At 44.5% G+C, this 27,992-nt stretch overlaps 1 protein-coding gene across 9 annotated transcripts in view; it reads left to right on the top strand.

The window, feature by feature from the left end:
* The window catches only part of LOC118397907 (receptor-type tyrosine-protein phosphatase mu-like), a 344,875-nt gene that overhangs the window by 101,190 nt on the left and 215,693 nt on the right, over nt 1-27,992 (top strand). For all 9 annotated transcript variants that reach the window (XM_052483784.1, XM_052483786.1, XM_052483782.1 and 6 more), the window contains exons 3-5: nt 12,331-12,608; nt 18,773-18,851; nt 24,624-24,739. In XM_052483784.1, the coding sequence (XP_052339744.1) occupies nt 12,331-12,608; nt 18,773-18,851; nt 24,624-24,739 (473 nt within the window). The remainder of the gene's footprint in view (nt 1-12,330; nt 12,609-18,772; nt 18,852-24,623; nt 24,740-27,992) is intronic.

Here is a 27,992-nt window from a genome sequence, read left to right as displayed (position 1 = left end):
TTTTTGAGCTAGACTCCCATTTACTCCTTGAAGAGCCCTCCTTGTCCCAGAATCGCCCAGAATGCACCGTGCAGCCATTTCCCATCTCCTCAAAAGTCTATCTGTTAGACTCCATCGATCTGCCGATTGTAGGCTCCTTAATTGAAGTTTAAGGCCATTTTACAGCTAACTAGCTACTTTACATGCTGATAAACGTTTGCTAGCTAGCTACCTAGCAATCCAGCCAGTGCAGATAGAGCAAGAGTAGCCCTGTGTGCTTTTGGTGCCTGTGGATATGGGGCATTGTGGATTTGGTTGTCGACTTGAGCTGCAACAGATTCCCACAACGATTTTTCAATGTTGCTACCAACCTTATAACGCCAAAATGAAACATTTGTTCACAAAATATTGTTCTCACATATAAATGATGTTTAACAATGTAAATTCAAGAAATAATATATGCAATTTTATCCAAAACGACTTAGCCATGCGTGCATACTTTTTACGTATGGGTGGTGCCTGGCATGCAAGTGCCTTGCTCTACCATCTGAGCCAAATAGGACCACAGTGATGGTTGGAATGAGTGGTTTTGGGTGGATTTTTCCTTGAACAAATCACAACTTACAAGCACTTACTCTGTGTGAAATAATACAGTAGTGGTTGACATGATTTTTAAATGGCTACTCCTTCCTCTGTCCCCAACAAATGCAACATCTGTAAGGTCCCTCAATGAAGAAATGGATTTCAAGCACCGATCCAACTACAACGACCAGGGAGCTTTTCCGAAAGCCTCATGAAGAAGGGCAGTGATTGGTAGATGGGTAACAATAACAAATCCGACATTGAATATCACTTTAAGCATGGTCAAGTTAATAATTATGCTGTGGATGATGTATTAAACCACCCAGACAAATCAGATGCAGTCGTCCTTCTGAACTGAGCTGCAGGACAGAAATGGAACTTCTCAGGGATGTTACCATGAGGCCATTTGTAATTTTAAAACGGCTACGGAGTTCAATGTCTGTGATGGGAGAGAACTGAGGATTGATCAACAACATTGTAGTGACTCCTAAATGACAGAGTGAAAATAATACAAATATACATAGAAATAAAGATTCTAAAACTTGCATCTTGTATGAAACAAGGCACAAAGCAGGGCTCTCCAACCCTGTTCCTAGAGAGCTACCGTCCTATAGGTTCACCCCAACACTGTTCCTAGAGAGCTACCGTCCTATAGGTTCACTCCAACCCTGTTCCTGGAGAGCTACCGTCCTATAGGTTCACCCCAACCCTGTTCCTGGAGAGCTACCGTCCTATAGGTTCACTCCAACCCTGTTCCTGGAGAGCTACCGTCCTATAGGTTCACTCCAACCCTGTTCCTGGAGAGCTACCGTCCTATAGGTTCACTCCAACCCTGTTGCTGGAGAGCTACCGTCCTATAGGTTCACCCCAACCCTGTTGCTGGAGAGCTACCGTCCTATAGGTTCACCCCAACCCTGTTGCTGGAGAGCTACCGTCCTATAGGTTCACCCCAACCCTGTTCCTGGAGACCCCTGCACTAAAGCAATACTGCAACAACAAAAAACAGCAAAAGAATACACTTGATGGCCTGAATGCAAAGCCTTATGTTTTTAGGTTTTAGTTGACTGCCTCCTTAATTTCAAGCTTGGTGGTGGCTGCATCATGTATTGATATGCTTGACATTGACAAATACTGGAGTTTTTCCAGTTTAAAAATAAACAGGATGGAGCTAAGGCACAATCCTAGAGGTATACCTGTTGCTGTCTTTACACCAGAGGAATTCACCTTTCAGCAGGACAATAACCTACAGCACAAAGCCAAATCTACACGGGTGTTGCTTTACGAAGAAGACTGTGAATGTTCCTGGCCAAGATATAGTTTTGATTTAAATCTGCTTGAAAATCAATGGCAAGACTTAAATTGCTGTCAAGTCATGAGCCCAAACATCTTGACAGAGATTGAAGAATTTTGAAAAGAATAATGGGCAAATATTCCACACTCCAGGTGTGCATGCCTCTTAGAGTTCCCCGAGAAGACTCACCACAGCTGTAATCAATGCCAATGTCTCGACTCAGGGAGCTGAAACTAAAGAAATAGTCGTTGCATAAGTATTCAGCTTCCTGAGTTAATACGTGTTGGAAACAGCTTTGACATCGATTTCAGCTGTGAGTCTTCTTGGGAAGTTTGTTTTATGTTCAAGTATTTTGTGTAGATTGTTGACCAATCAATTTGAATCCCATTTTAAAACAATCAAATGTGAAGAAATCCCAGGGGTCTGAATACTTTTGCAAGGCACTGTATATCAATGCTATTACTTCCTTACCCATCGTCAAAGCTTTAAGGTGAAGGAGGCCTATTGGAAAAGTGATTGGAAAAAGGTAAACGTCTTTTAAACTCCCTCCCTGTACCACACACATATAGTTAAATATCAATTTCAGAGAAATGTCATGCAAAATATGCTTGTTCTAAAACACCATGAGGATCCAGATCCCTAAATTAGATCACCATATCCGGCCGTGATTGGGAATCACATAGGGCGGCGCACAATTGGCCCAGCGTCATCCGGTTTTGGCCTGGGTAGGCAGTCATTGTAAATAAAATAAGAATTTGTTCTTAACTGACTTGCTTACTTAAATAAAGGTTCAATTAAAAAAATGTAAAAAAATTAATGAAAAACCACAATCTGTCGTCCTGCATTGGCACCCTGAAATATCTATATTTTATTTGTAATATCTGAAACCTAATTTGCGTAAGTAGTTGCACCTGGAAGGATGGACAACTGCACTGACTGAGACAGCGTTATCTTATGGACTTGTACATGATTCTTGCTTAATAAATCCTGCATTTACCCCAGTCAACTGTTATCAGGGCCCATTGAAAAACACTTCCTGTTGTTTTACGGCGGACTCATGCAGGAAATGCAACATCAGGGACAGATTGTGCACAGTCAACGCAGCTCTCTCGGTCATACTTCCTTCTGTTGACCAAAGTGTATTTTTAAAAGGCATCACTGTTCTTGGTCACTGTGTGTTCATTAGAGGGGGCTGTAGGCTCACTGGGCATGGCCAGGGAGTGACACTGCTGCTACCAATCTCAAGGTTCTCTGCCCCATTAGCAGTGCTAATGTAGTTTGAAAGAGGCAGCCCATGTTCTATGTCAATAGTTTTTCAGGAAGCACATCAAAAAACACCTACAAAGTGTTTAGTTACAGAAAATAGCAGGAGCATGACTTGCTTTGTCGCAAATAGCCTCACCCTGGCTGGGAAGGATAGACCTGGCACAGAGGGAGAGGTTGGCATCCTGTGAAGCTGGATTGTGGGGCCAGTGGCTCTGCTCCCTCCCTGGCCAGTGCCCGACGACACAGGTGCCACCCCTAAGCCGTGGACACCTGCCAGGCTGGGGAGCCAGCCGTCCCAGAATTCCACAGGGCACCTCTCTTAAGAGAGAGGGAAAAGAGGATGCTTCTGTCTTGTAGCTGTTGGGTCTCCGTTTTACAGTGTTAGTTACCGCATATGTGGATAGTTTGAAATGCTAATGTTGTATGGATGTTGAGTGTGGCTCTAAATATCATAGCAATTGTATTAAGGCCCTCCTTCGTTATACATTACCTGCAACAGTAATTGGCATATACCATTATTTAAAAAAGTTTAATTGAACCCATTTAAGAGCAAGACAAATCAGTTCATTGCCATGTTCCTAATTGGATTTCAAAATGCAATGTTGTGCTGGAACAGTTCAGAGTTTCAAGAAGGGTTTGACTTTTTTTTTCTGTTTATTCCTCGTTCATCATGAATAGCTGATGAATGGGATTAAGTGCATCACAGTTGCTCTCTATTGCAGTGTCCACTATATAGTAAAGATGATTAGGCTCCTAAAGTTAATCATGACTGTCCTTCTTCATGAGGGGCCTTTCATTGGGAAACGTCCGTGTTCCCTGACCGTATTTACACTGGCGGTTCGTATTGAAATTAGTTGTCAAAACTCAATTATCAGATGCCCCCCTTAGGCAAACACTCCCCTTCCTGGCCCCGCTCTCTGGCTATTCATCACTGGGCCTTAAACATATCCCATTTCCAATAAGCACAACTTCAATTTACAAAGTACTTTGCATGTGAAGGTTAATCAATAAATGGACAAACAACACATCCTGGTTACAAGAGCAGAGCGCTGGGGCACCAGCCTGAATCAGTAATCTGTGCACGGCAAAATGTAAAGGGAACAACCCATCTGATTCTAAACATAATACGCTCATCAACGGAATCCCATGGGCAACGAAGTGTGTGTGTGTGTGTGTGTGTGTGTGTGTGTGTGTGTGTGTGTACACGTTTGCATGAGTGCATGCAAGGTTATAGCCGCGTTCGTTTGTCATGGCAGAGTATCATTTGAATCCATGAATTGTTATTGATTTGTGTACTTCCTAATAGTAAATGAAGCTTAGAGATTAAAGTTGTGTGTTGGAATATAAAGTGCCTTCTGAAACTATTCAGACCCCTTGACTTTTACCACATTTAGTTAGGTTACAGCCTTATTCTAAAATTATTTTTTTCCCCTCATCAGTCTACACACACTACCCCATAATGACATCACACTACCCCATAATGACAAAGCAAAAACAGGTTTTCAGAAATGTTTGCTAATTTATTCAAAATAAAAAACTGATTACATTTACATAGGTATTCAGACCCTTTACTTAGTACTTTGTTGAAGCACCTTTGGCAGTGATTATAGCCTTGATTATTCTTGGGTATGACGCTAAAAGCTTGGCACACCTGTATTTGGGGAGTTTCTCCCATTTCTCTCTGCAGATCCTCTGTCGTTGCACAGCTATCTTCAGGTCTCTCCATAGATGTTTGATCAGGTTCTCGTCCGGGTTCTGGCTGGGCCACTCAGGGACATTCAGACTTGTTCCAAAGCCACTCCCGCGCTATCTTTGCTGTGTGCTTCGGGTTGTTGTCCTGTTGGAAGGTGAACCTTCGCCCCAATCTGAGAACCTGTTCCAGGTTCCTGTTCATATTTGCCTCGATCCTGACCTCCCAGTCCCTGCCGCTGAAGAACATCCCCACGGCATGATGCTGCTGCCACCACGCTTCACCGTAGGGATGGTGCCAGGTTTCTTCTCCCCTGATTGCTCAGTTTGGCCGGGCGGCCAGCTCTAGAAAGAGTCTTGGTGGTTCCAAACTTCTTCCATTTAAGAATGATGGAGGCCATTGTGTTATTAAGGACCTTTTTAAAGCTGCAGAAATGTTTTGGTACCCTTCCCCAGATCTGTGCCTCGACACAATCCTATCTCGGAGCTCTATGGACAATTCCTTCGACCTCATGGCTTGGTTTTTGCTCTGACTACCGCTGTCAACTGTGGGAACTTGTATACACAGGTGTGAGCTCAATTTCCTATTTCGTAGCAAAGAGTCTGAATACTTATTTATATAAGGTATTTCAACCAAAACATTTTTTTACATTTGCAAACATTTCTGAAAACCTATTTTCACTTTGTAATTATGGGGTATTGTATGTAGATTGATGAGAGGGAAAAATACAATTTACTCCATTTTAGAATAAGGCTGTCACGTAACAAAATGTGGAAAAGGTCCAGGGGTTGGAATACTTTCCGAAGGCACTGTATGATAGACATTGAATCAGTCTCCCTTGTAGGACATGGGACTTTCATACCAAGACCTAGAGTACTCTGATTTGTCAGTCATCCTTGGTCAGGTTGTGATGCTAGACATAATTCGTGAGCTCTGAGTTTTTAGATCCTGTCAGGTGTATCTTCTATATACTCATCTAGATGTAATTTCTGGAGATTGGAAAAAAGTATATTATTGTGCATGGGCGGACTGGCCTCCTGGCATTTTGGGCAAATGCCAGATGGGCTGAAACATTTCTAGCCTGTCTATCTGTGTGGGTTATGCTTAAAAGGATTATCTGGCTAATACTGGGGGCCTGAAGGAAACAAGGAAAAAAATAGTTGGGTGTGTTAGAAATTCCAGAACCGATTTTCTGGTCCCAGTCCGCCCCTGCTATAGTGCAGTTTGCCCTAACGTAGTTCCTTAAATTGGGAGACAGGCTGGCATGTACTCTGAGACAGTTGTTTCGCTGTCAGACACACTGTCCTCTAGTCTCAAGATCCCGCTCTTCATTAGAATAAAGTCTTCTCCCAGTCCCCATGCTTCTTTTATGCAAGTGCATGGCGTCCTCAATGATATTGCATGGCCAAACGTTAATGATTCAAATCCAAGTTTTCTAATCCTTTCCCCCGTCGACGGGGCATTGATCCGTTCTCCGAGAGCCTCCCATGTAGAAAAATCTCATTACCAATCTCGCTGACTCGTAGGGAGCTGTTTACACGCCATACCAATTCCGCTGGAGTGGAACCAACAAGACAATTGCGCTGAGCTGTGCGGCCTGACCAATATTTCATCTTCGCATCGCTCTCTCTCTCTCTCTCTCTCTCGCTGCCTCAGCCCCACCCCACCCACTTGCACTGATCCACTCACTAACACGTTTAACCTCTTAAGTCATGTATCCTGCTAAAATATTTAAGGGCTGGTGTGAATGTGGCTCGATAGCTAGCGCCGCACTCTTGCCCCTCCCTTTTCCCACCATATAATGCCTCTTTAAACATGCATTAGCACAGTGCTTGTTCCATTAACCTGAAATTAAGGCCACGATTATGCGCTTGTTCATATCCCTTCCTTCCTTCCACCGAGAAGGCCGCATCGCCGCACTTAGTCCATAATCCATTCATAGTCTAATTCATCCCTTAAAGAAAGGAAAACAAAAATATATATAGTTTAGTTGCTTGTCATCCCACCAGAAAGTGATTGATTGTACGATCATTTGTGGGAGTAGAGAAAATTGGATTCGTCCTATCGGTGTTTGACTCTTTCATTTTAAATGGTCATTCTTCTCTCTCCCATGTCAAAAGCTCAATGAGGGGAAAAAAAGAGCTCATGAACATCAACTGACGAGGTCGATACCCGCTCATAATGGGAGCTGGAAATGGCAAAGTAAAAAAAACAATCATCTTGCACCTGCTCTCTCTCTTTCTTTCACACGCTCTCCTTCTCTAACACACACACACACTCCATAGAAATAGAAAACATTATGGGTTTTTTGTATGACTGCAAAGCTCTGTTCTTTATGGAAATTACTCTCTGGTTGCTTTTAAAGTGTTTGTGTGTTAATTGGCCCTGAACCTGGCATTGTAGAGGAGAACAGTATCCCCTGCTGAGTGTCTTTTAGACAACACTAAAACAATCCGGCCCTGATATGCTTCTAAAATAGTTGGCAAATGAGCCTCCATTGCGTGTGGATTGGGATACTGTAAATAAGTAAGCTATGTAGATGGTGAAAATATAGGCTTGCTGATGTTTTTCACTACTGGTACGAATGGCAAGGGTCATATAGTATGTCCCACCGCTCGCTGCCTGAGGTGTGTTTATGTCCAAAGTGAGACTCGCTGTGTGAATTCCTGCATTAGTTTGATGCTTTTAAAAATATTTATACCTCCATGTTTTCCAAAATTCAGAAGAAACTGAAACGTGTAGTCTTCTTACCAACGCAACTGGTTCAGTTTGAGCCTCCTTTAACCTACTATTCTCACTCTCAGGCGAGATGGTGAGGATACCGATTTAATGTAATGACCGGTGTCAGGCCGTGGAGTAGCACTAGACTGACAGTGGATTCCTCCCTTTCTCACCACGCTGGTGATTTCCCCCTTGGCGGACGCTCAGGCGCCAAACGCCCACCGTCTCTCCTGCTCTGTATCTCGTGATAAGGCCACGGCTCTCCGGCAAACCTTGAGCACCAAGGGTAAAGTCATCTGTGTCAGTTAGCGATTGTCATCAGCCAGTGCAACAATACAAATGATGCCAGTGGAGTTCCTGATTGGCTGACAGAATACTTGTAGCAGACATATCGCCAACAGATAGCCTCCTTTATTTCCAAGGCTGAAAAAGACAGTTTTATAACTCTGAGGGACAGGAACGGCACATGCCAGGTCTGTAATGTTCTTCCCATGCCAATTCCATTAGTTACAATGCAGGCATAATGGCCTTTTTTAGAAAGCCAATCTTTTTTTTTTCAAATTTCTCACATGGTTGGTGCCACTAAACTCTCAAGTGTATCGAGAGCTTAGCAACTGGATTCAGTTCCAGACCACCTGGCAGTAGAGGAGGCTGATACCTGAGATCATAATTCACACACACACACACACACACACACACACACACACACACACACACACACACACACACACACACACACACACACACACACACACACACACACACAAGGATTTTACAAGAATCATGAATAGATGGAGCATTATAAGTGACACAAATGCAAAGTTGAGTGAAATCTGGAAGTGTGTTAACTTGCTCTCATGCAACTTTTATACTCCAAATACTGTTAAGTTGAGTTAACTGAAGATACTTGTATAGTCAGAATATTTTATTTCATGCCACCTGGAAATACAGGTTGGTGAATAATTGATCATCACAAAATACTCAAACATTATTAGCAGGAAAACAAAAGTATTTTAACAAATGGCATTCCTATATCACCACAAGCAGTGTGGTGCAGGTGACACTTTATATTCTAGGACCCCGTATCACTTCAGATGACCTTGAGCACCCCATAGTCTTTCTCAGAGGGAGTCTCAACTTTTGTCTATGAAATTCAAATGGCGTAGCATTGCCTCCTTGTCTGGTCTGTTTCTTTTCCCCCTGGAATATGACAGCTCTGAAAATAAAACGTATATCAAAAGAGATAAAGGACAACATGAAAGGGGCAAACAATCCCTTGAAAGTGCTGCCTGTTGTTTCAGTAGTTGTTTCAATGCAACCAGGAAGAGCATGTGCCTCCACTTATGAAAGGGTGTCCCTGTTTACTATTGGTCTTGTGAACAAATATATGAAGTGAGTTGGAAAGGAAAGATTGTGCTTCTGATCATGGCACAGGAGTTATGCTAATGACAGGCATATATACCTGTTGGCAAGACACCAAACGGAAGGCTAACATGCAGCTTAACGCTATGCTCTGAAGGCACATTAGAGAGGACTCTATTAATTAAAAGGCATAGTTTAGATATCATGTCAAGGATTGGTGATGGAAGTTTATTTACGAGTTATGAAAGACTGAATCCGTTGAGGGAGCAGCGTTTTTCTGACAAGGCTGTCAAGAAAATGATGCACTAGACCACTTTCCTAAACTGTATCTACAAACACCATTTTGTCGTTTTTATCTTGGCAATGAACTTGCCAACATACTTTATAATGACCCAGCTCCATACTCTTCAGTCTTCCTGTGTACTAACAACCAGCAACCATGCGAGAAACATTGGAATATGACATTAATTGGGAGAAATCGTTGACGCCGGTGATCTGGTGGCCATGGGAACCGGTGCTGTGCCTCAAGCTTGGTCGTTATCATTGTCAGATGTACTGGTGTGTTCATCGCCAGGGGCGACAGAGGTGTCATCTGAGTTTTTGAGGTCAAGAGTGTCGCGTGGCATTGGGAATGGATTTGGGTTTTGGTTGTGGCCTGGGTGTTGGATGATGTCTGTCATCAGAAGATATCATATCTGTGTGTTCGGTAGAAGCAACAGGGAGCATATGAGCCAGCTCGAGTGTAGTAGTGAGTACGTATAGCCAGAAGTCAGATTGAACCGATTTACAAGGGACTTTTGGTGAGCAGTGAGCTCTCATACCCATAAAATGACTAAACAGACGTTGATGCCAACTATGAGCCCAGTGGTATAAAGATCGCTAATGGAGAGGGGGAACCGCCAATTCCAAAAAAGATTACCCCGTACCCCACTACAGTTTTTATCAACCTTAAACACAATCCCAGAGACTGCCTGAGTTGTCTGGGCTCCTTAACACAATCCCAGAGACTGCCTGAGTTGTCTGGGCTCCTTAACACAATTCCATCATTATTATGGAATATCAAATTACCCCTCTCGTAGCTGCAGGCCATAGGCAAGATTTGCTTGGGAAATGAGAGGGTAGGGTGCACATTTAACACCCTGATCTGCAATTTAATCTGAAATTAAGTGGGAAAAGGCGCACTTTAGTACACAAGAATGGACACGGCACAGGAGGGCACCCTCTATCTTATTAATACTACAGCCAGGGAGAGGTAGGGTACAATCTTTGGATCATAGTTTGATGTGTAATTATATAGAGGCCGGCGGATGACCCTGGCACGCGGGACTGACCTTAGATGACAAGCTGGAGCGACAACTACAGTAACTTGTTGCATATATAGAGGTCTTCAACGTGTCTTTTGTTCACCACTTCTAGGTTGAAGGCCTCAGATCCTTCTGAGCATTGCAAACAGTAGGAAAGAGGTTGAATTTTAAGGCCATGGCTCTGTTTTAAATTGGACTAAATATACATAAACAACGTTCTTTGTCCCAACGGGGTCCTCCAATTATCACCAGACATCCATTCAAAGCAAACTGTTCTTGTTTCGCCAACCCTTTCGCCATCATAGGAAATTTAGAATTTTTGAAAATTTTCAACAACGGTCCTCAACCCTAAAAGTGGTGTGGTCAAGGGCGTCCATTTGTTGCTACTGGATTTGTCCATGGTGTACCCTTCACTACCTCCAGACCGTATCGATTCCTCCCACTCCTCCTTCCGCTCTGCGCTCTCGCCCTGGAAGGCCAATGCTGGAGCACAAATGGACTAATGAGAGTTCTGCCGATGAGACTCTGAAGCCCTATGTACTGGGCACTTCAACGTTGCCATGGCAGAGAGCGTTCTACAGGCTTTAATGGAAGTGGGGAAGGAAGGCCAAGGACAAAGTGGTCCCTTCCCTGTTCTCTTCTCCACTCAGGATCAATGTGCCTGGGATCTCTATGAACCCCCCCTAAATCCTTCACTATCCCCATCGTCTAGGCTTTTAGGGCATGACGGGGGCTGTTAGCGACTGAACCTTCGGTAAGGAAAAGCAGAGTTTCACAAAAATATATAAATAGAAGTAATGGAGCTGTATACATTAGTGACACTTGAGACTTTCAGATTTGCCATGGTGCTGTTTGGGCATACTGCACTTAGTGAGGAGAATTTCAATGAGAATTCTGATTCATTGTTGGTGGGCCGTACATTCCACTCCTACACTCTATCTCCCTGTTAGTTTTGTACATCATGCTTATTTTTAGAAAGAAACAACAATCTGCATATACACAGTAGGCAGAAATATAGACTCAGCTCGGGAATACCAGTTTGTGTAGATAATGAACACCTAGTAGATGAGCCAGAACAATGGCTGAGGTTCTTTTGCAGTAAAACAAACACCACACTCTGCTTTTTGCCCATTAAAAAAAGTTTTGAAACGGCCCTTTAAATGAGCTGAGAGCACGCCAGGGTCTTTCAAAGCTTCGTCCACGGAGAGGACCCAGAGCATAGAAATATAATGAATAGAAGGGGCTTGGAACCTCCTATCCATGGCAGAGGAAACAAGGGGTGAAGAGAAGATAAAGGGGATAAGAAGATGTCCGCCTCAGTCAGAACAGCAGTTAATGAATAACCACAACGTGACATTAATAGAACCTCTCCCATCTCCGGCAACCCATACTGACTAGTGACTCAGTCATAGATATAGAAGGAATAGAACGGGAATCCCCATTCAAGTTGCCATGGTTAGAGGTTCCAAGCCCCTTCTATTGACTGTATGACTGAGTCCCATCCTGGCAACCCATGCTGACTAGTGAGAGGTTCTCTTAATGTTACGTTGTGGTTATTCATTAACTGTTGTTCTGAGGCAGACATCTTATCCCCTTTATCTTCTCTTCCCCCCTGTTTCCTTTGTCATGGTCTTGTTATGAAGTGTACAGGCTGTGTTAACGTTTCAACGAACCTTGATTTAGTGTTGCCATAATCACGTCAGTGGTGAAGTGGGAGACTTGGATACAGTAATTAACGTACAGTATGTGCTGTGTTCAGGTCACATTTTCCTGTTTCTGAAATAAACAGCTGGCCAGGTTATCTTCTACAAACACGTAGCCTGCTGATTAGTCCATACGTAAATCATTGAAAGCAGCACCTATTTTACTGTATCTACCTCCAACTGTCAAATATGTGTTCATGACATGGCCGTTCAGAAACTGTGTGTACTGGTTTACCTCCCCAAATATCCTGTCTAATTCATATTTCGGGCATAAATAACTGTCATGATTTAGCAGTGCAACTCATGCTCATTTAAAACGGTTTGAATCGGTGACATCTTAAATGCACTTGATTACTAGTCAAGTTTATTCAAGTCATTAATAGGTGTTAGTGTGTTTAGTAGTTTCACTGACTAACCCTCCTCCCCCCCAAGGCTCAGCCTTCATGATGGTTAACACCAGCGGACGTTCCTCGGGACAGAAGGCCCAGCTGCTGATGCCCCAGCTCAAAGAGAATGACACCCACTGCCTCATCTTCCAGTACTACGTGGCGGGCCAGCGCGAGGGCGCCAACCCGGGCCAGCTCAACATCTACATTAAGGAGAACAACAGTCCGCTGGGCATCCCCGTGTGGAACGCCTCCGGCCCCGCCTACCCCACCTGGCGCCAGGTGGAGTTGGCTGTCAGCACCTTCTGGCCCAACTTCTACCAGGTGAGATGGGGTGGCGGTTAGTAAGATGGGGATGGGGGTTAGTAAGGTCGGGATGTGTGTTAGTAAGGTCGGGATGGGGGTTAGTAAGGTCGGGATGGGGGTTAGTAAGGTCGGGATGGGGGTTAGTAAGGTGGGGGATGGGTGTTAGTAAGGTGGGATTGGGGGTTAGTAAAATGGGGATTGGGGGTTAGTAAAATGGGGATTGGGGGTTAGTAAGGTGGGGTGGGGGTTAGTAAGATGGGGATGGGGTGGGGGTTAGTGGGATGGGGCTATAAAAAGGGCACATAGAACAGGGGGTATGGTTGTCTTTAAGGGCCCTACTGTTCAGGAAATGTAATGTTTTGTTCAAGTCAAAGTCATGTTGTACTGTGGCCAGGTAGGAAATGGTAGACTGTGTTGTTTTCCTCTGGGGGGGCTGTACATCCAGACTGATGTAACTAATGTAGAGGTAATGTGGGTGGAGATGAGAACCCATCAGACATGTTCCCAGCAAGAGATCCATTTTTAAACACCGCCCATTAGCATGACATAATAATATTCAACTTTGCCAGAGTTCATGTGTTGTCATTGCAGCTCTATGGCAGTACAGGTCTCTGGAGGTCAAACCACTTTCTAGCATCACTCTCAGGCTGCAGAGCTGCGGATTTCCTGCCCAGGAAATTACCGCTCACACCAAATGTTTGGTTTCCTCCCACGCAGGGTCACAGATACACGCACGCGCGCGCGCAGGGTCACAGATACACGCACGCGCAGGGTCACAGATACACGCACGCGAGCGCGTGCAGGGTCACAGATACGCACACGCGCGCACGCACAGGGTCACAGAGTCACAGATACGCACACGCGCGCAGGGTCACAGATACGCACACGCGCGCAGGGTCACAGATACGCACACGCGCGCGCAGGGTCACAGATACGCACACGCGCGCGCAGGGTCACAGATACGCACACGCGCGCGCAGGGTCACAGATACGCACACGCGCGCGCAGGGTCACAGATACGCACACGCGCGCGCAGGGTCACAGATACGCACACGCGCGCACGCGCAGGGTCACAGACGCAGGGTCAGCATTGCCAGTGCTGACACAATGGAAACACACAGGCCTGTGAGGTTTGCCCTAGAGAGACTGATGGGGAAGAGGGATAAATCCATCTCCACGTTTCCCCAGAGAAATCACCTCCATCTGTTCCACAGAGGAACTGGGCAGAAGGAGACTCTACACTGAGCAGAATTTATGAGGAATGCAAAATTGTGACTTGTTGTTACCCTCTCAGATTAACAATGGAAAAGCGTCCTCTTCAAAGCTCTATACCTAATGACAATGTAGCAAGTAATTATGGGGTTTCTGTAATTGCACAGTATATTTAAGTGTTTATCAAAATGAAAACCACCTGAAATACAGAACCTACTTTGTCACTTATTTGTAATTACAGCGTATGGTTTTCTCTCCACTCCGTTTACACTGCCAGTCCATCAGCACAGGTCTTGTTACATAGCAATGTTTGGTTCGCTCTTGAGAAACATTTAATTGATAACGCCTTGCATTTCGAATATGGTAATTTCCTTCTTCAGCCCGTCATACTATGATCTTGACCCTGACATTTTGCTTTGTTCATCTCTGCTCTGTTATTCCAATTCCATTTTAAGACACAATCACAATTACCAGGTGAACTGTAAAGGAACACTGGCAACATAGCATAATTATTTAATCAGGGAACGAGGGCACTAGGGAGGGAGGGCGGAGGTTGGGCGCAAGTGAGGGAAGGTGAGAGAGCCAGGAGGGTCATCTCTTCTACGTCTGTTATTATGCATGAGATCAGCCTTTTGTTCTTAGGAAGTTTCAACAACTTAGTGACAACACATTTTGTAAAAGATGTGGAGAATCTGATGTTCCACTAAGGACGCCATGTAGTAAAGTAATAAGCACGAGCACCAGAGGAGCACTACTGACTTTAGTTTACGCATGATGCAAAAGAAAAGCAAACTTAGTTCTCCAGCACTCACTAACCACATGAACGTTGTCATGGCTAATTGAGCTCATTAACGAGATGCAGCTAATGTAGGAGATAAACCAAAACATGAGGGCATGAGGGGGAGGGCGGGAGGAGGCGGGGAGGGGTGTTCGGGGGTCCGCCGGGGTCGAGCAGGTTGCTTAGCATCACCACGGCGACAAACATTAACAACCTGAGGTTTAATTACCTCTGCGGCACGTTGTGACATTTCACACTCTGGTGTTTATTTTTCATTTCCTTTTTCAAAATTAGGCCCTCGTAAAGGAATAATTAGCGGCCGAGGCGTCTGCCGTCGCTCAAAAGGAAGCGAGAGAGAGGAGGAGAGGGATGGAAGTCTATTAAAACCCATTTGAATGGTTTTAATAAAGGCATCTTGTTTGGCCTCAGCTCAACAATGTTATCTTGTGGCTAATGACTCATTTTCATCCTCCTTGTCTGCGGTGCATTGGGACTACTGTGTTTGGGTCCTCCATGGTAACACACACAGAAAAGGCCATTTTTAAGCAGGTTACATTGGACTAGGTATGGTCCCTCAACAATACATCCTACTTCAGCTAACGTGGTAGGCTTGAGGAATGGAGTAAAGATCATTTCTGCATCCAGTTCTGGGCTTTGGACATCAGACTGATATGAGGTGTGCATGCACACAGCTATGAGGCCTTGGTCTGTGTCCTAAATGCTTCCCTATTCCCTACTTTTGACCAGGGCCCTATATGGGGAATAGGGTGCTGTTTTGATGCTGTCTACCTCATTGTGTCTGCTCTATTGAAGGAGTTTGAACATAATAATGGGTGGAATGGGAGCTGGATGTAAAGCATAGCATATAGCGTTGCAATCTCCTCTAAATTGATTTGTCCTTGGGACGTAATCTGCTTAGATCACAAATCACATTTTATTTGTCAAATGCTTCATAATCAACAGGTGTAGACTAACAGTGATGCTTTCTTACGGGTCCTTTTCCAACAATGCAGAGATAAAGATGAAGTAATAGTAGCAGAAATAGTGACACTATGAATAAATACACAGTGAATAATGAATAACAAGGTATGTAAGCCCCCCTTTGACTGTTTAGATTACAAGGAAACACATTTTATTTGATCGATTTCATTTGACACTCTTGCCTCTGTCTACCCAGACATTTGTTTTTGGTTTGGGTGTTCTTGCATCTACTGACCTCCTATCTGGGCCCCACATAGTTCTGTTATCTTAAGTGTTTATTTTCGCTGTTCGGAAACTTTGAACACTGTGACTTCCATGGTTGGGGACTTTTCAGTCTTGATCTTAACTAGACGCCTGCCACCCATAGCCAACGGACCTATTGTCTCGCTTGACCTCATTTCTGTCTTCTGTGACCGAGTCAATTCAGATACTCAGTTGACTTAGTGGCCGCGCTTCATACCAGGAAGTTGTTCCCTTCTGCCCTTGTTCACTCCCCATCACTGAACAAAACAGGTCTCGATAGGTTAAGAACAATATGGCGACCTTAACTAGGCATCAATATTCTTTATAGCTGTCCAGTTGTCCCACATTCGTGAAGGGGAGTGAAAAAGGGCGAAGGGGAGTGAACAACTTTGTGGAATAAATCACAGCCATTGGCTGAGTGATAAAGAGGAGGGAGGGAGGATCACAGGAAAGAGGTCCTGCCGCTCTGCTTTTCGACCAATGGAAGGGCTCTGATGTACAGTAAACAAAGTGGGGTGGGCAGGGTGCCAGAACCTCTGCTCAGTGTGAACAGGAAGGCGGCCCATGCATCTTTAACCAGCTGCATCCTGAGAGATAAGGGCCATGGTGATGGGGGGGTTGTAACCCAACAGCATTGGGGAAATAGAGGAGCAGCCATCGCTCTACTGGGAAGTGGAGGAGCAGCCATCGCTCTACTGGGAAGTGGAGGAGCAGCCATCGCTCTACTGGGAAGTGGAGGAGCAGCCATCGCTCTACTGGGAAGTGGAGGAGCAGCCATCGCTCTACTGGGAAGTGGAGGAGCAGCCATCGCTCTACTGGGAAGTGGAGGAGCAGCCATCGCTCTACTGGGAAGTGGAGGAGCGGCCATCGCTCTACTGGGAAGTGGAGGAGCGGCCATCGCTCTACTGGGAAGTGGAGGAGCGGCCATCGCTCTACTGGGAAGTGGAGGAGCGGCCATCGCTCTACTGGGAAGTGGAGGAGCGGCCATCGCTCTACTGGGAAGTGGAGGAGCGGCCATCGCTCTACTGGGAAGTGGAGGAGCGGCCATCGCTCTACTGGGAAGTGGAGGAGCGGCCATCGCTCTACTGGGAAGTGGAGGAGCGGCCATCGCTCTACTGGGAAGTGGAGGAGCGGCCATCGCTCTACTGGGAAGTGGAGGAGCGGCCATCGCTCTACTGGGAAGTGGAGGAGCGGCCATCGCTCTACTGGGAAGTGGAGGAGCGGCCATCGCTCTACTGGGAAGTGGAGGAGCGGCCATCGCTCTACTGGGAAGTGGAGGAGCGGCCATCGCTCTACTGGGAAGTGGAGGAGCGGCCATCGCTCTACTGGGAAGTGGAGGAGCGGCCATCGCTCTACTGGGAAGTGGAGGAGCGGCCATCGCTCTACTGGGAAGTGGAGGAGCGGCCATCGCTCTACTGGGAAATGTGGAGGAGCGGACATCGCTCTACTGGGAAGTGTGGAGGAGCAGCCATCGCTCTACTGGGAAATGTGGAGGAGCGGACATCGCTCTACTGGGAAATGTGGAGGAGCAGCCATCGCTCTACTGGGAAATGTGGAGGAGCAGCCATCGCTCTACTGGGAAGTGTGGAGGAGAAGACATCGCTCTACTGGGAAGTGTGGAGGAGCAGACATCGCTCTACTGGGAAGTGTGGAGGAGCAGACATCGCTCTACTGGGAAGTGTGGAGGAGCAGACATCGCTCTACTGGGAAATGTGGAGGAGCAGCCATCGCTCTACTGGGAAATGTGGAGGAGCAGCCATCGCTCTACTGGGAAATGTGGAGGAGCAGCCATCGCTCTACTGGGAAATGTGGAGGAGCAGCCATCGCTCTACTGGGAAGTGTGGAGGAGAAGACATCGCTCTACTGGGAAGTGTGGAGGAGCAGACATCGCTCTACTGGGAAGTGTGGAGGAGCAGACATCGCTCTACTGGGAAATGTGGAGGAGCAGACATCGCTCTACTGGGAAATGTGGAGGAGCAGACATCGCTCTACTGGGAAGTGTGGAGGAGCAGACATCGCTCTACTGGGAAGTGTGGAGGAGCAGACATCGCTCTACTGGGAAATGTGGAGGAGCAGCCATCTCTACTGGGAAATGTGGAGGAGCAGCCATCGCTCTACTGGGAAATGTGGAGGAGCAGCCATCGCTCTACTGGGAAGTGTGGAGGAGAAGACATCGCTCTACTGGGAAGTGTGGAGGAGCAGACATCGCTCTACTGGGAAGTGTGGAGGAGCAGACATCGCTCTACTGGGAAATGTGGAGGAGCAGACATCGCTCTACTGGGAAATGTGGAGGAGCAGCCATCGCTCTACTGGGAAATGTGGAGGAGCAGACATAATTTCAAATGGTTTAGGTCTTATATTTATGATGTGTTCACCTTAACTCTTTCTCACACCAGGAGTGAAAACATGGTTGAACAGCACTGACAAAGAAGATCTTCTAAAGAGGAGGAGCTGGGAATCCAGCCGATAGAACATACCTCATAGCTAAACGCCTGCTGTCTGGAAGCCATGATTCAGGAATATAAATAGACCCAGTCCTCATAGACGCAGGCCCCATTGTTTGAAAGTCCAAGGAAAAGGTCCATGTAACAGTAACCCAATCCTCAGCCCCGTGACTCATGCCCCATGTTTGAAGGCTTCGTGTGGGCCGGGGCCCCATAAACTGTATAATTTCCCGGCTTCTCCCTCCTCCCTCACTCAACATACAGTGAATGGAAGCACAGGAGCCATCTCGGTCTGTTTTCCGTCTCATGGATTGAATAATGGTGGCGACTCTCTCCAACCGATGCTCAAACCCATCCAAAGCTTTTAAATCCACGATGGGGACTGTGTAGAGCGTTGGGAGGAAATGAGCCTTCTCTATGGCCAGTTTTCTAGATCACAGGAAATGCACTAGGGATGCTCTTTATGTTTGTGCCAACTACCAACCTCTCACCTCCCTCCCTCTCTTTCTCTCCTCCCCTCTGCAGATTGTCTTTGAGGCGGTGAGCACAGGACAACGAGGCCTACTGGCCATCAAGAGCATCATCGTGCAAGGCCACCAGTGTAGTAAGTCTCCACTGCTACGCACGCACACAATGAATGTGTTATGTAGTCAAGTCTCATAACTCACTGGGTTGTCACTCTTCAGGCCCCCCCCTCCCTAATCTCTCGCTCCTCACTAGTTATATTGCTGTCACCTACCGACCCATGTCTTTGCTATATAGTGAACGCCATATCGGTATTTTTCTGGGGAATATATTTCCAGCCCGTCCTGTGACATGAATGAAGCCAGGATATACTACACAGCCTGTCATATTAAATGTGTTTCACTGAGACAAAGGCAAAAAGAGGGGAGCAAGCTTCCTGTCATTCTCCTGCTCTCCAGGAACGACTCCCTGAGACACAATCCTCCCCCAGATTTGTAAAGTTCTGTGTGAGTATGCTAGACTAATTGCCTCGGATAGAACTCACAGATCTGCTTAGCCATGTAGCCAGGTGCCGAGGAAGACCCCTCTGCCGAGGAACAACCACTCCACAAAGAATGTGTGAGGATTCACTGCGTAGATCGGCCCTCACACCGCACACATTATGTTGAATGAAGATATAAACACGCGGAAACATCTCACATTTTTCTGCATCACATTTCAGTTTTATATAGTTGTTTTATAACAACGTCGCTGCGTAGAGTGGTGTGTGACTTTCCAAGGGCACTCAACAGATTACGTGTCAACAAAGAGAGGTACTTAGCCTCATGAGAAGGTTGACTTCTTTTTGAGTTTGACCCAGGTTCAGGTTTGTATCCCAGTTGAAGCAGGGCAATACCATTAGCCCTCCGCTCCAAAGATTGGGGGAGTGCTGAGCTGGGAGATATCAGGGCCGCCGTTACTTCACAAGAGCTTTTTTAATTGCCTACCACAGAGTTCCGTGGCGTGTACTATAGTGTACCTCATCTCAGATATCAGAATCAAGGTCGTCGCCCGCCACGGCCCGCCCGCTTCCAACACGGAGAGACAAGGGGGAGCTAATTAAAAAGTCCTTTACATAATTTGATTAGCATGGACTTTCATCCTTGCGTTAGTGAGGTGGTGATCCAACTTCCATTAGACATTCAGATTGACCCAGATACGTCAGCTTTGTTGTTAGTTCAGCTGCCTGACTAAGGGGACACCCCCCCCCCCCTTATCACACACACACACACACACACACACACACACACACTGTATCAACAAGGCTACAAGGAAGCATGTTTTGTTCCCTGTAATGGGAATTTGAAGATTGGGAGAGGAGAGCAGTCATTGATAAAGTCTATCAAAATCAATCTAGTTTAATTACAAGTTGCAACAGACACCTCCAGCACAGAAGCAGAGAAAATGCCTAACTGGCTTTCTCTAAGCAGGCCGTTATATTCTAATCTCACAGCACCAATGTTCTGTCAACAGATATGCATGCAATCCATAACATTCAGAAACAAGTTGTGGCCATCAACCCAGACACAAATGAGTGTCACAAATAGAACCCTGGAAATCAAGTGTATTACAGAAAGGGAAACATGTAAATGTGCAAAGTACATTTACACCTCCAAAAACACAGGGTGCTCTGAACACAGGGGCGAGACATTTGTTTATGGCCCTGTTTTGATCAACCCCCCCCACCCCACTTCTTTCGCATTTCCCCGCTATTGTTGCGTCTGTGAAAACTTTCTTCTAATATCCTTGAACTCTGGAGAGATACGACAGGTTTATACATTCCCCGGCTTGAATATTTTCACCACGGCTTATTTTCATGCCTCCTGACCTCCTCTCGCCACTGTAATATCCTGATTGAAAATGCTGTCCCAGAGACTCCTGGGAAGAAGGTAAAAAAAATGTTTGATTGAATCTCGTCAGATTTCAGTCCGTGTGGCTCAAGCGATCAGACCAAGGTTAGGCCAACAGAGAAGAAATGTGATTTTTTTTTTTTTTGTGGGATTAATGGATAATAGGCTGTTTAGTTGACAGGGGGACACTAGTCAGTTGTAACACTTAATGCATTCAACTGAAATGTCTCTTCCGCATTTAACCCAACCCCTCTGAAGCAGAGAGGTGCAGGGGACTGCCTTAATCGAGATCCACGTTTTTGTCACCCGTGGTTAACTGACTTGCTCAGGGGCAGAATGACAGATTTCTATCTTGTAAGCTTGGGGATTCGATTCAGCAACCTTTCAGTTACTTGCCCAACTCTCTAACCACGTCCCTGTTTAGTATGACTTGCGGAAGATGCTATATACAGTTGAAGTCAGAAGTATGCGTATGTTTTTCAACCACTCCACAAATATCATGTTAACAAACTATAGTTTTGGCAAGACGGTTAGGACATCTACTTTGTGCATGACATTTGTAATTTTTCCAACAATTGTTTACAAGCAGATTATTTCACTTATAATTCATTGTATCACAATTCCAGTGGGTCAGAAGTTTACATACACTAAGTTGACTGTGCCTTTAAATTCCAGAAAATGATGTCATGGCTTTAGAAGCTTCTGATAGGCTAATTGACATCTGAGTCAATCGGAAGTGTACCTGAGGATGTATTTCAAGGCCTACCATCAAACTCAGTCCCCCTTTGCTTGACATCATGGGTTAATCAAAAGAAATCAGCCAAGACCACAGAAATAAATGATAGACCTCCACAAGTTTGGTTCATCCATGGGAGCAATTTCCAAATGCCTTAAGGTACCACATTCATCTGTACAAAAAATAGTATGCAAGTATAAACACTAGAGGTTGACCGATTTTATGATTTTTCAATACCGATACAGATTATTGGAGGACCAAAAAAAGCCGATACCGATTAATCGGACAATTTTTATTTATTTATTTGTAATAATGACAATTATAACAATACTGAATGAACACTTTTATTTTAACTTAATATAATACATCAATAAAATCCATTTAGCCTTAAATAAATAATGAAACATGTTCAATTTGGTTTAAATAATGCAAAAATAAAGTGTTGGCGAAGAAAGTAAATGTGCAATATGTGCTATTTAAAAAAGCTAACGTTTAAGTTCCTTGTTCAGAACATGAGAACATATGAAAGCTGGTGGTTCCTTTTAACGTGAGTCTTCAATATTCCCAGGTAAGAAGTTTTAGGTTGTAGTTTTTATAGGAATTATAGGACTATTTCTCTCTATACCATCTGTATTTCATATACCTTTTGACTATTGGATGTTCTTATAGGCACTTTAGTATTGCCAGTGTAACAGCGCTCACCCCGCTAACTAGCCAGCCATTTCACATCGGTAACACCAGCCTAATCTCAGGAGTTGAAAGGCTTGAAGTCATAAACAGCTCAATGCTTGAAGTACAGCAAAGAGCTGCTGGCAAAATGCACAAAAGTGCTGTTTGAATGAATGCTTACGAGCCTGCTGCTGCCTACCACCGGTCAGTCAGACTGCTCTATCAAATATCAAACCATAGACTTAATTATAACATAACACACAGAAATACGAGCCTTAGGTCATTAATATTGTAAAATACGGAAACTAATTTCGAAAACAAAACGTTTATTCTTTTCATTGACACACAAATAATTTCCTTATTTTATCTAACGGGTGGCATCCATAAGTCTAAATATTCCTGTTACATTGCACAACCTTCAATGTTATGTCATTTTTACGTAAAATTCTGGCAAATTTGTTTGCAACGAGCCAGGCGGCCCAAACTGTTGCATATACCCTGACTCTGTTGCACAGAACGCAAGAGAAGTGACAGAATTTCCCTAGTTTAATATTTCCTTCTAACCTGGATTTCTTTTAGCTAAATATGCAGGTTTAACAAAATATACTTGTGTATTGATTTTAAGAAAGGCATTGATGTTTAAGGTTAGGTACATTCGTGCAACGATTGTACTTTTTTTAGAAAATGCGCTTTTGTTATATCATCCCCCGTTTGGCAAAGTTGGCTGTCTTTGTTAGGAAGAAATAGTCTTCACACCGTTTTCAATGAGCCAGGTGGCCCACACTGCTGCATATACCCTGACTCTGTTGCACAGAACGCAAGAGAAGTGACACAATTTCCCTAGTTAAATGAAATTCATGTTAGCAGGCAATATTAACTAAATATGCAGGTTTTAAAATATATACTTGTGTATTGATTTTAAGGTGTTGATGTTTATGGTTAGGTACACATTGGTGTAACGACAGTGCTTTTCTCGCGAATGCCCTTGTTAAATCACCCGTTTGGCGAAGTCGGCTATTATTCAATGACAAATTAACAGGCACCGCATTGATTATATGCAACGCAGGACACGCTAGATAAACTAGTAATATCGTCAACCATGTGTAGTTAACTATGTTAAGATTCATTGTTTTTTTTATAAGATACGTTTAATGCTTGCTAGCACCTTAACTTGGCTCCTTGCTGCACTCGCATAACAGGTAGTCAGCCTGCCACGCAGTCTCCTCGTGGAGTGCAATGTAATCGGCCATGATCGGTGTCCAAAAATGCTGATTACCGATTGTTATTAAAACTTGAAATCGGCCGTAATTAATCAGCCATTCTGATTAATCGGTCAACCTAAAAATAAACACCATGTGACCACGCGGCCGTCATACCGCTCAGGAAGGAGATGCATTCTGTTTCCTAGAGATGAACATACTTTGGTGAGAAAAGTGCAAATCAATCCCAGAACACCAGCAAAGGACCTTATGAAGATGCTGGAGGAAATGGGTACAAAATGATCTATATCCACAATAAAAACAAGTCCTATATCGACGTAACCTGAAAGGCCACTCAGCAAGGAAGAAGCCACGGCTCCAAAACTGCCATAAAAAAGCCAGACTACGGTTTGCAACTGCACGTGGGGACAAAGATCGTACTTTTTGGAGTATTGTCTGATGAAACAAAATGGAACTGTTTGGCAATAATGGTCATCGTTATGTTTGGAGGAAAAATGGGGAGGCTTGCAAGCCGAAGAATACCATCCCAACCGTGAAGAACGGGGGTGGCAGCATCATGTTGTGGGGGTGCTTTGCTGCAGGAGGGACTAGTGCACTTCACAAAATAGATGGAATTGTGAGGAGGGAAAATTATGTGGATATATTGAAGCAACATCTCAAGACATCAGTCAGGAAGTTAAAGCTTGGTCGCAAATGGGTCTTCCAAATGGACAATGACCCCAAGCATACTTCCAAAGTTGTGGCAAAATGGCTTAAGGACAACAAAGTCAAGTTATTGGAGTGGCCATCACGAAGTCCTGACTTCAATCTTATTGAAAATGTATGGGCAGAACTGAAAAAGCGTGTGCAAGCAAGGAGGCCTACAAACCTGACTCAGTTACACCAGCTCTGACAGGAGGAATTGGCTGAAATTCACCCAACTTATTGTGGGAAGCTTGTGGAAGGCTACCCAAAACGTTTGACCCAAGTTAAACAATGTAAAGGCAATGCTACCAAAAAAGCTGAAATAAATCATTCTCTCTACTATTTTTTCTGACATTTCACGGTCCTAAAATAAAGTGGTGATCCTAACTGACCTTAAACGGGACTTTTTTTTTACTAGGATTAGATGTCAGGAATTGTGAAAAACTGAGTTTAAATGTATTTGCCTAAGATGTATGTAATCTTCCGACTTCAACTGTACATGCCCAGCCTATTGGATAGATTGAGAAATGGAAATCCTGAGGGGAAAAAAAGTAGGAATTTACCCACAGTATGCTCAATATGAATGGAATGGAAATGTTAGACTGTAATTAAATTCAACTGATAGTAGATGAGACAATAATACATTAATATACTTTAATTAGAATGCTTCATATGGTCTAGGTTATTAATGTGTGTGTATATCTATTTTGCAGTGAACACCCCACACTTCCTCCACATCAAAGGTGTGGAGGTCAACGCCAGGCAGACCGCCACCTTCCAGTGCACAGTCAACGGTCGACCACAAGACAGCCACAACCTCTGGTTACAGGCAAGTCAATTTTGACCTTAAACAGTCCTATGCGGTCATTTTAGATCCTTAATGCCACAGTGTTGGTGTCACATGAAGACAAACTACCATTACCAGACTCCTTGTGTATGGCACATCTTCTTGAACGTTGGTTGACATCTGGACCTGAAATGAGAAGCTCTGTGTTTTCCACATGACATTACTGTGGAGCGGAAGGATCCAGATCTCTGCCTACCTAATGAGGGCCCTACTCTGAACAGACCTCTACCTACCTAATGAGGGCCCTACTCTGAACAGATCTCTACCTATCTAATGAGGTCCCTACTCTGAACAGACCTCTATCTACACTACTGTTCAAAAGTTTAGGGTCACTTAGAAATGTCTTTGTTTTTGAAAGAAAAAACAATTGTTCATTTTAAAATAACATCAAATTGATCATAAATACAGTGTAGACGTTAATGCTGTAAATGACTATTGTAGCTGGAACCTGCAGATTGAAATAAAAATGGAATATCTACATAGGCGTACAGAGGCAAATTATCAGCAACCATTACTCCTGTGATCCAATGGCACGTTGTGTTAGCTAATCAAGTTTTATCATTTTAAAAGGTTAATTGATCATTAGAAAACCCTTTTGCAATTATGTTAGCACAGCTGAAAACTGTTGTTCTGATTAAAGAAGCAATTAAACTGGCCTTTAAACTAGTTGAGTATCTGGAGCATCAGCATTTGTGGGTTTGATGACTGGCTCAAAATGGACAGAAACAAAGACTTTCTTCTGAAACTCGTCAGTCTATTCTTGAAAAACACCAGTCTCAACGTCAACAGTGAAGAGGCGACTCTGGGATGCTAGCCTTCTAGGCAGAGTTCCTCTGAGTGGAGTCTGTGTTCTATTACCCATCTCAATCTTTAATTTTTGTTGGCCAGTCTGCGATATGGTTTTTTATTTGCAACTCTGCCTAGAAGGCCAGCATCCCGGAGTCGCATTTTCACTGTTGACGTTGAGACGGGTGTTTTTCGGGTACTATTTAATGAATCTGCCAGTTGAGGAGTCTGTTTCTCAAACTAGTGTGTGTTGCCTCACAGTCCCTGCTGTTCCATAAGGTTTTTTTTCTTGTTTTTTACTGCTTGCGTCAGTTACTGATGTGGAATAGAGTTCCATGTAGTCATGGCTCTATGTAGTACTGTGTGCCTCCCATAGTCTGTTCTGGACTTGGACTGTGAAGAGACCTCTGGTGGCATGTCTTGTGGGGTATGCATGGGTGCCGAGCTTTGTGCCAGTAGTTTAGACAGACAGCTCGGTGCATTCAACATGTCAATACCTCTCATTAATGAAAACAGTGATGAAGTCAATTTCTCCTCCACTTTCAGCCAGGAGAGATTGACATGCATGTTGTTAATGTTTTCTCTCTGTTTTCATCCAAGGGCCAGCCGTGGTGCCCTGTTCTGAGCCAATTGCAATATTCCTTAGTCCGTTTTTGTGGCACCTGACCACACGACTGAACAGTAGTCCAGGTGCGATGCTCTGTTTTAACAACACTACCTTGTTGATAGTGTTGTTAAAACAGAGCATTGCTTTATTATAGACAGACTTCTCCCCATCTTAGCTACTACTGCATCAATATGTTTTGGCCATGACAGTTTCCAATCTAGTGTTACTCCAAGCAGTTTAGTCATCTCAACCTTCTCAATTTCCACCTTATTTAATGCTTTTAGTTTTAGAAATATTTAGGGCTAACTTATTCCTTGCCACCCACTCTGAAACTAACTGCAGCTCTTTAAGTGTTGCGGTCATTCCAGTCGCTGTAGTAGCTGACGTGTATAGCGTTGAGTCATCCGTATACATAGAAACTCTGTCTTTCCTCAATGTCAGTGGCATGTCATTAGTAACCATTTTAAAAAGCAAGGGGCCTAAACAGCTACTCTGGGGAATTCCTGATTCTAACTGGATTATATTTGATAGGCTAATATTAAAGAACACCCTCTGTGTTCTGTTAGACAAGTAACTCTTAATCCACATTATAGCAGGGGTTGTAAAGCCATAACACATACGTTTTTCCAGCAGCAGACTATGATCAATAATGTCAAAAGCTGCGCTGAAGTCTAACAAGACGTCCCCCACAATCTTTTTATCATCAATTTCTCTCAGCCAATCATCAGTCATTTGTGGAAGTGCTTTGCTTGTTGAGTGTCCTTCCCTACAAGAATGTTGAAATTCTGTTGTCAATTTTCTTGTCATCTGCATATCACTGTGTTATCTGTAGGTTGACAGTGTGTGAGGTAGATCAGTGTGCTATCGGTAGGTTGACAGTAAATGAGGTAATCGCTCCTCTTAACGAATTCCTTTCATCCTCGTTAATGCCGGAGATGAAACACAAGCATTAAGTGAAATCCCCCCCGGTGACAGTAATGAAGAAATATTCCTGATAAACAAATGGCCCCCCATCTGGTATGGGTGTATGTGTGTTTGGTTTTGTCGGCGTGTGTGTGGTGACAGCTGTGAGGAAGCCGGGGTGCAGAGAGAACACACAGCGTGGCGCTTGCTGACAGGATTCACTGTCCCTCTCGCTCTTCAAACAGACCAGCAGACGAACACAAACATACACACAGCCTGCTGACACAACACTCCTGGTATTGCCAGAAGTTGTATTTGACCCCCTCTTCCAATTTCATGCACCAAAAGAAAACATTGGGAGGATATCTCCCCTAACATAAACAGCAGGAGGATATCTCCCCTAACATAAACAGCAGGAGGATATCTCCCCTAACATAAACAGCAGGAGGATATCTCCCCTAACATAAACAGCGGGAGGATATCTCCCCTAACATAAACAGCGGGAGGATATCTCCCCTAACATAAACAGCGGGAGGATATCTCCCCTAACATAAACAGCGGGAGGATATCTCCCCTAACATAAACAGCGGGAGGATATCTCCCCTAACATAAACAGCGGGAGGATATCTCCCCTAACATAAACAGCGGGAGGATATCTCCCTAACATAAACAGCGGGAGGATATCTCCCTAACATAAACAGCGGGAGGATATCTCCCCTAACATAAACAGCGGGAGGATATCTCCCTAACATAAACAGCGGGAGGATATCTCCCCTAACATAAACAGCGGGAGGATATCTCCCTAACATAAACAGCGGGAGGATATCTCCCCTAACATAAACAGCGGGAGGATATCTCCCCTAACATAAACAGCGGGAGGATATCTCCCTAACATAAACAGCGGGAGGATATCTCCCTAACATAAACAGCGGGAGGATA

The sequence above is a fragment of the Oncorhynchus keta genome, chromosome 28 (assembly GCF_023373465.1).
Source record: "Oncorhynchus keta strain PuntledgeMale-10-30-2019 chromosome 28, Oket_V2, whole genome shotgun sequence".
In the NCBI taxonomy this organism is placed as follows: Eukaryota; Metazoa; Chordata; class Actinopteri; order Salmoniformes; family Salmonidae; genus Oncorhynchus; species Oncorhynchus keta.
The sequence above is the reverse complement of the archived record's forward strand: the minus strand, read 5'-3'. Positions and strand labels throughout refer to the sequence as shown.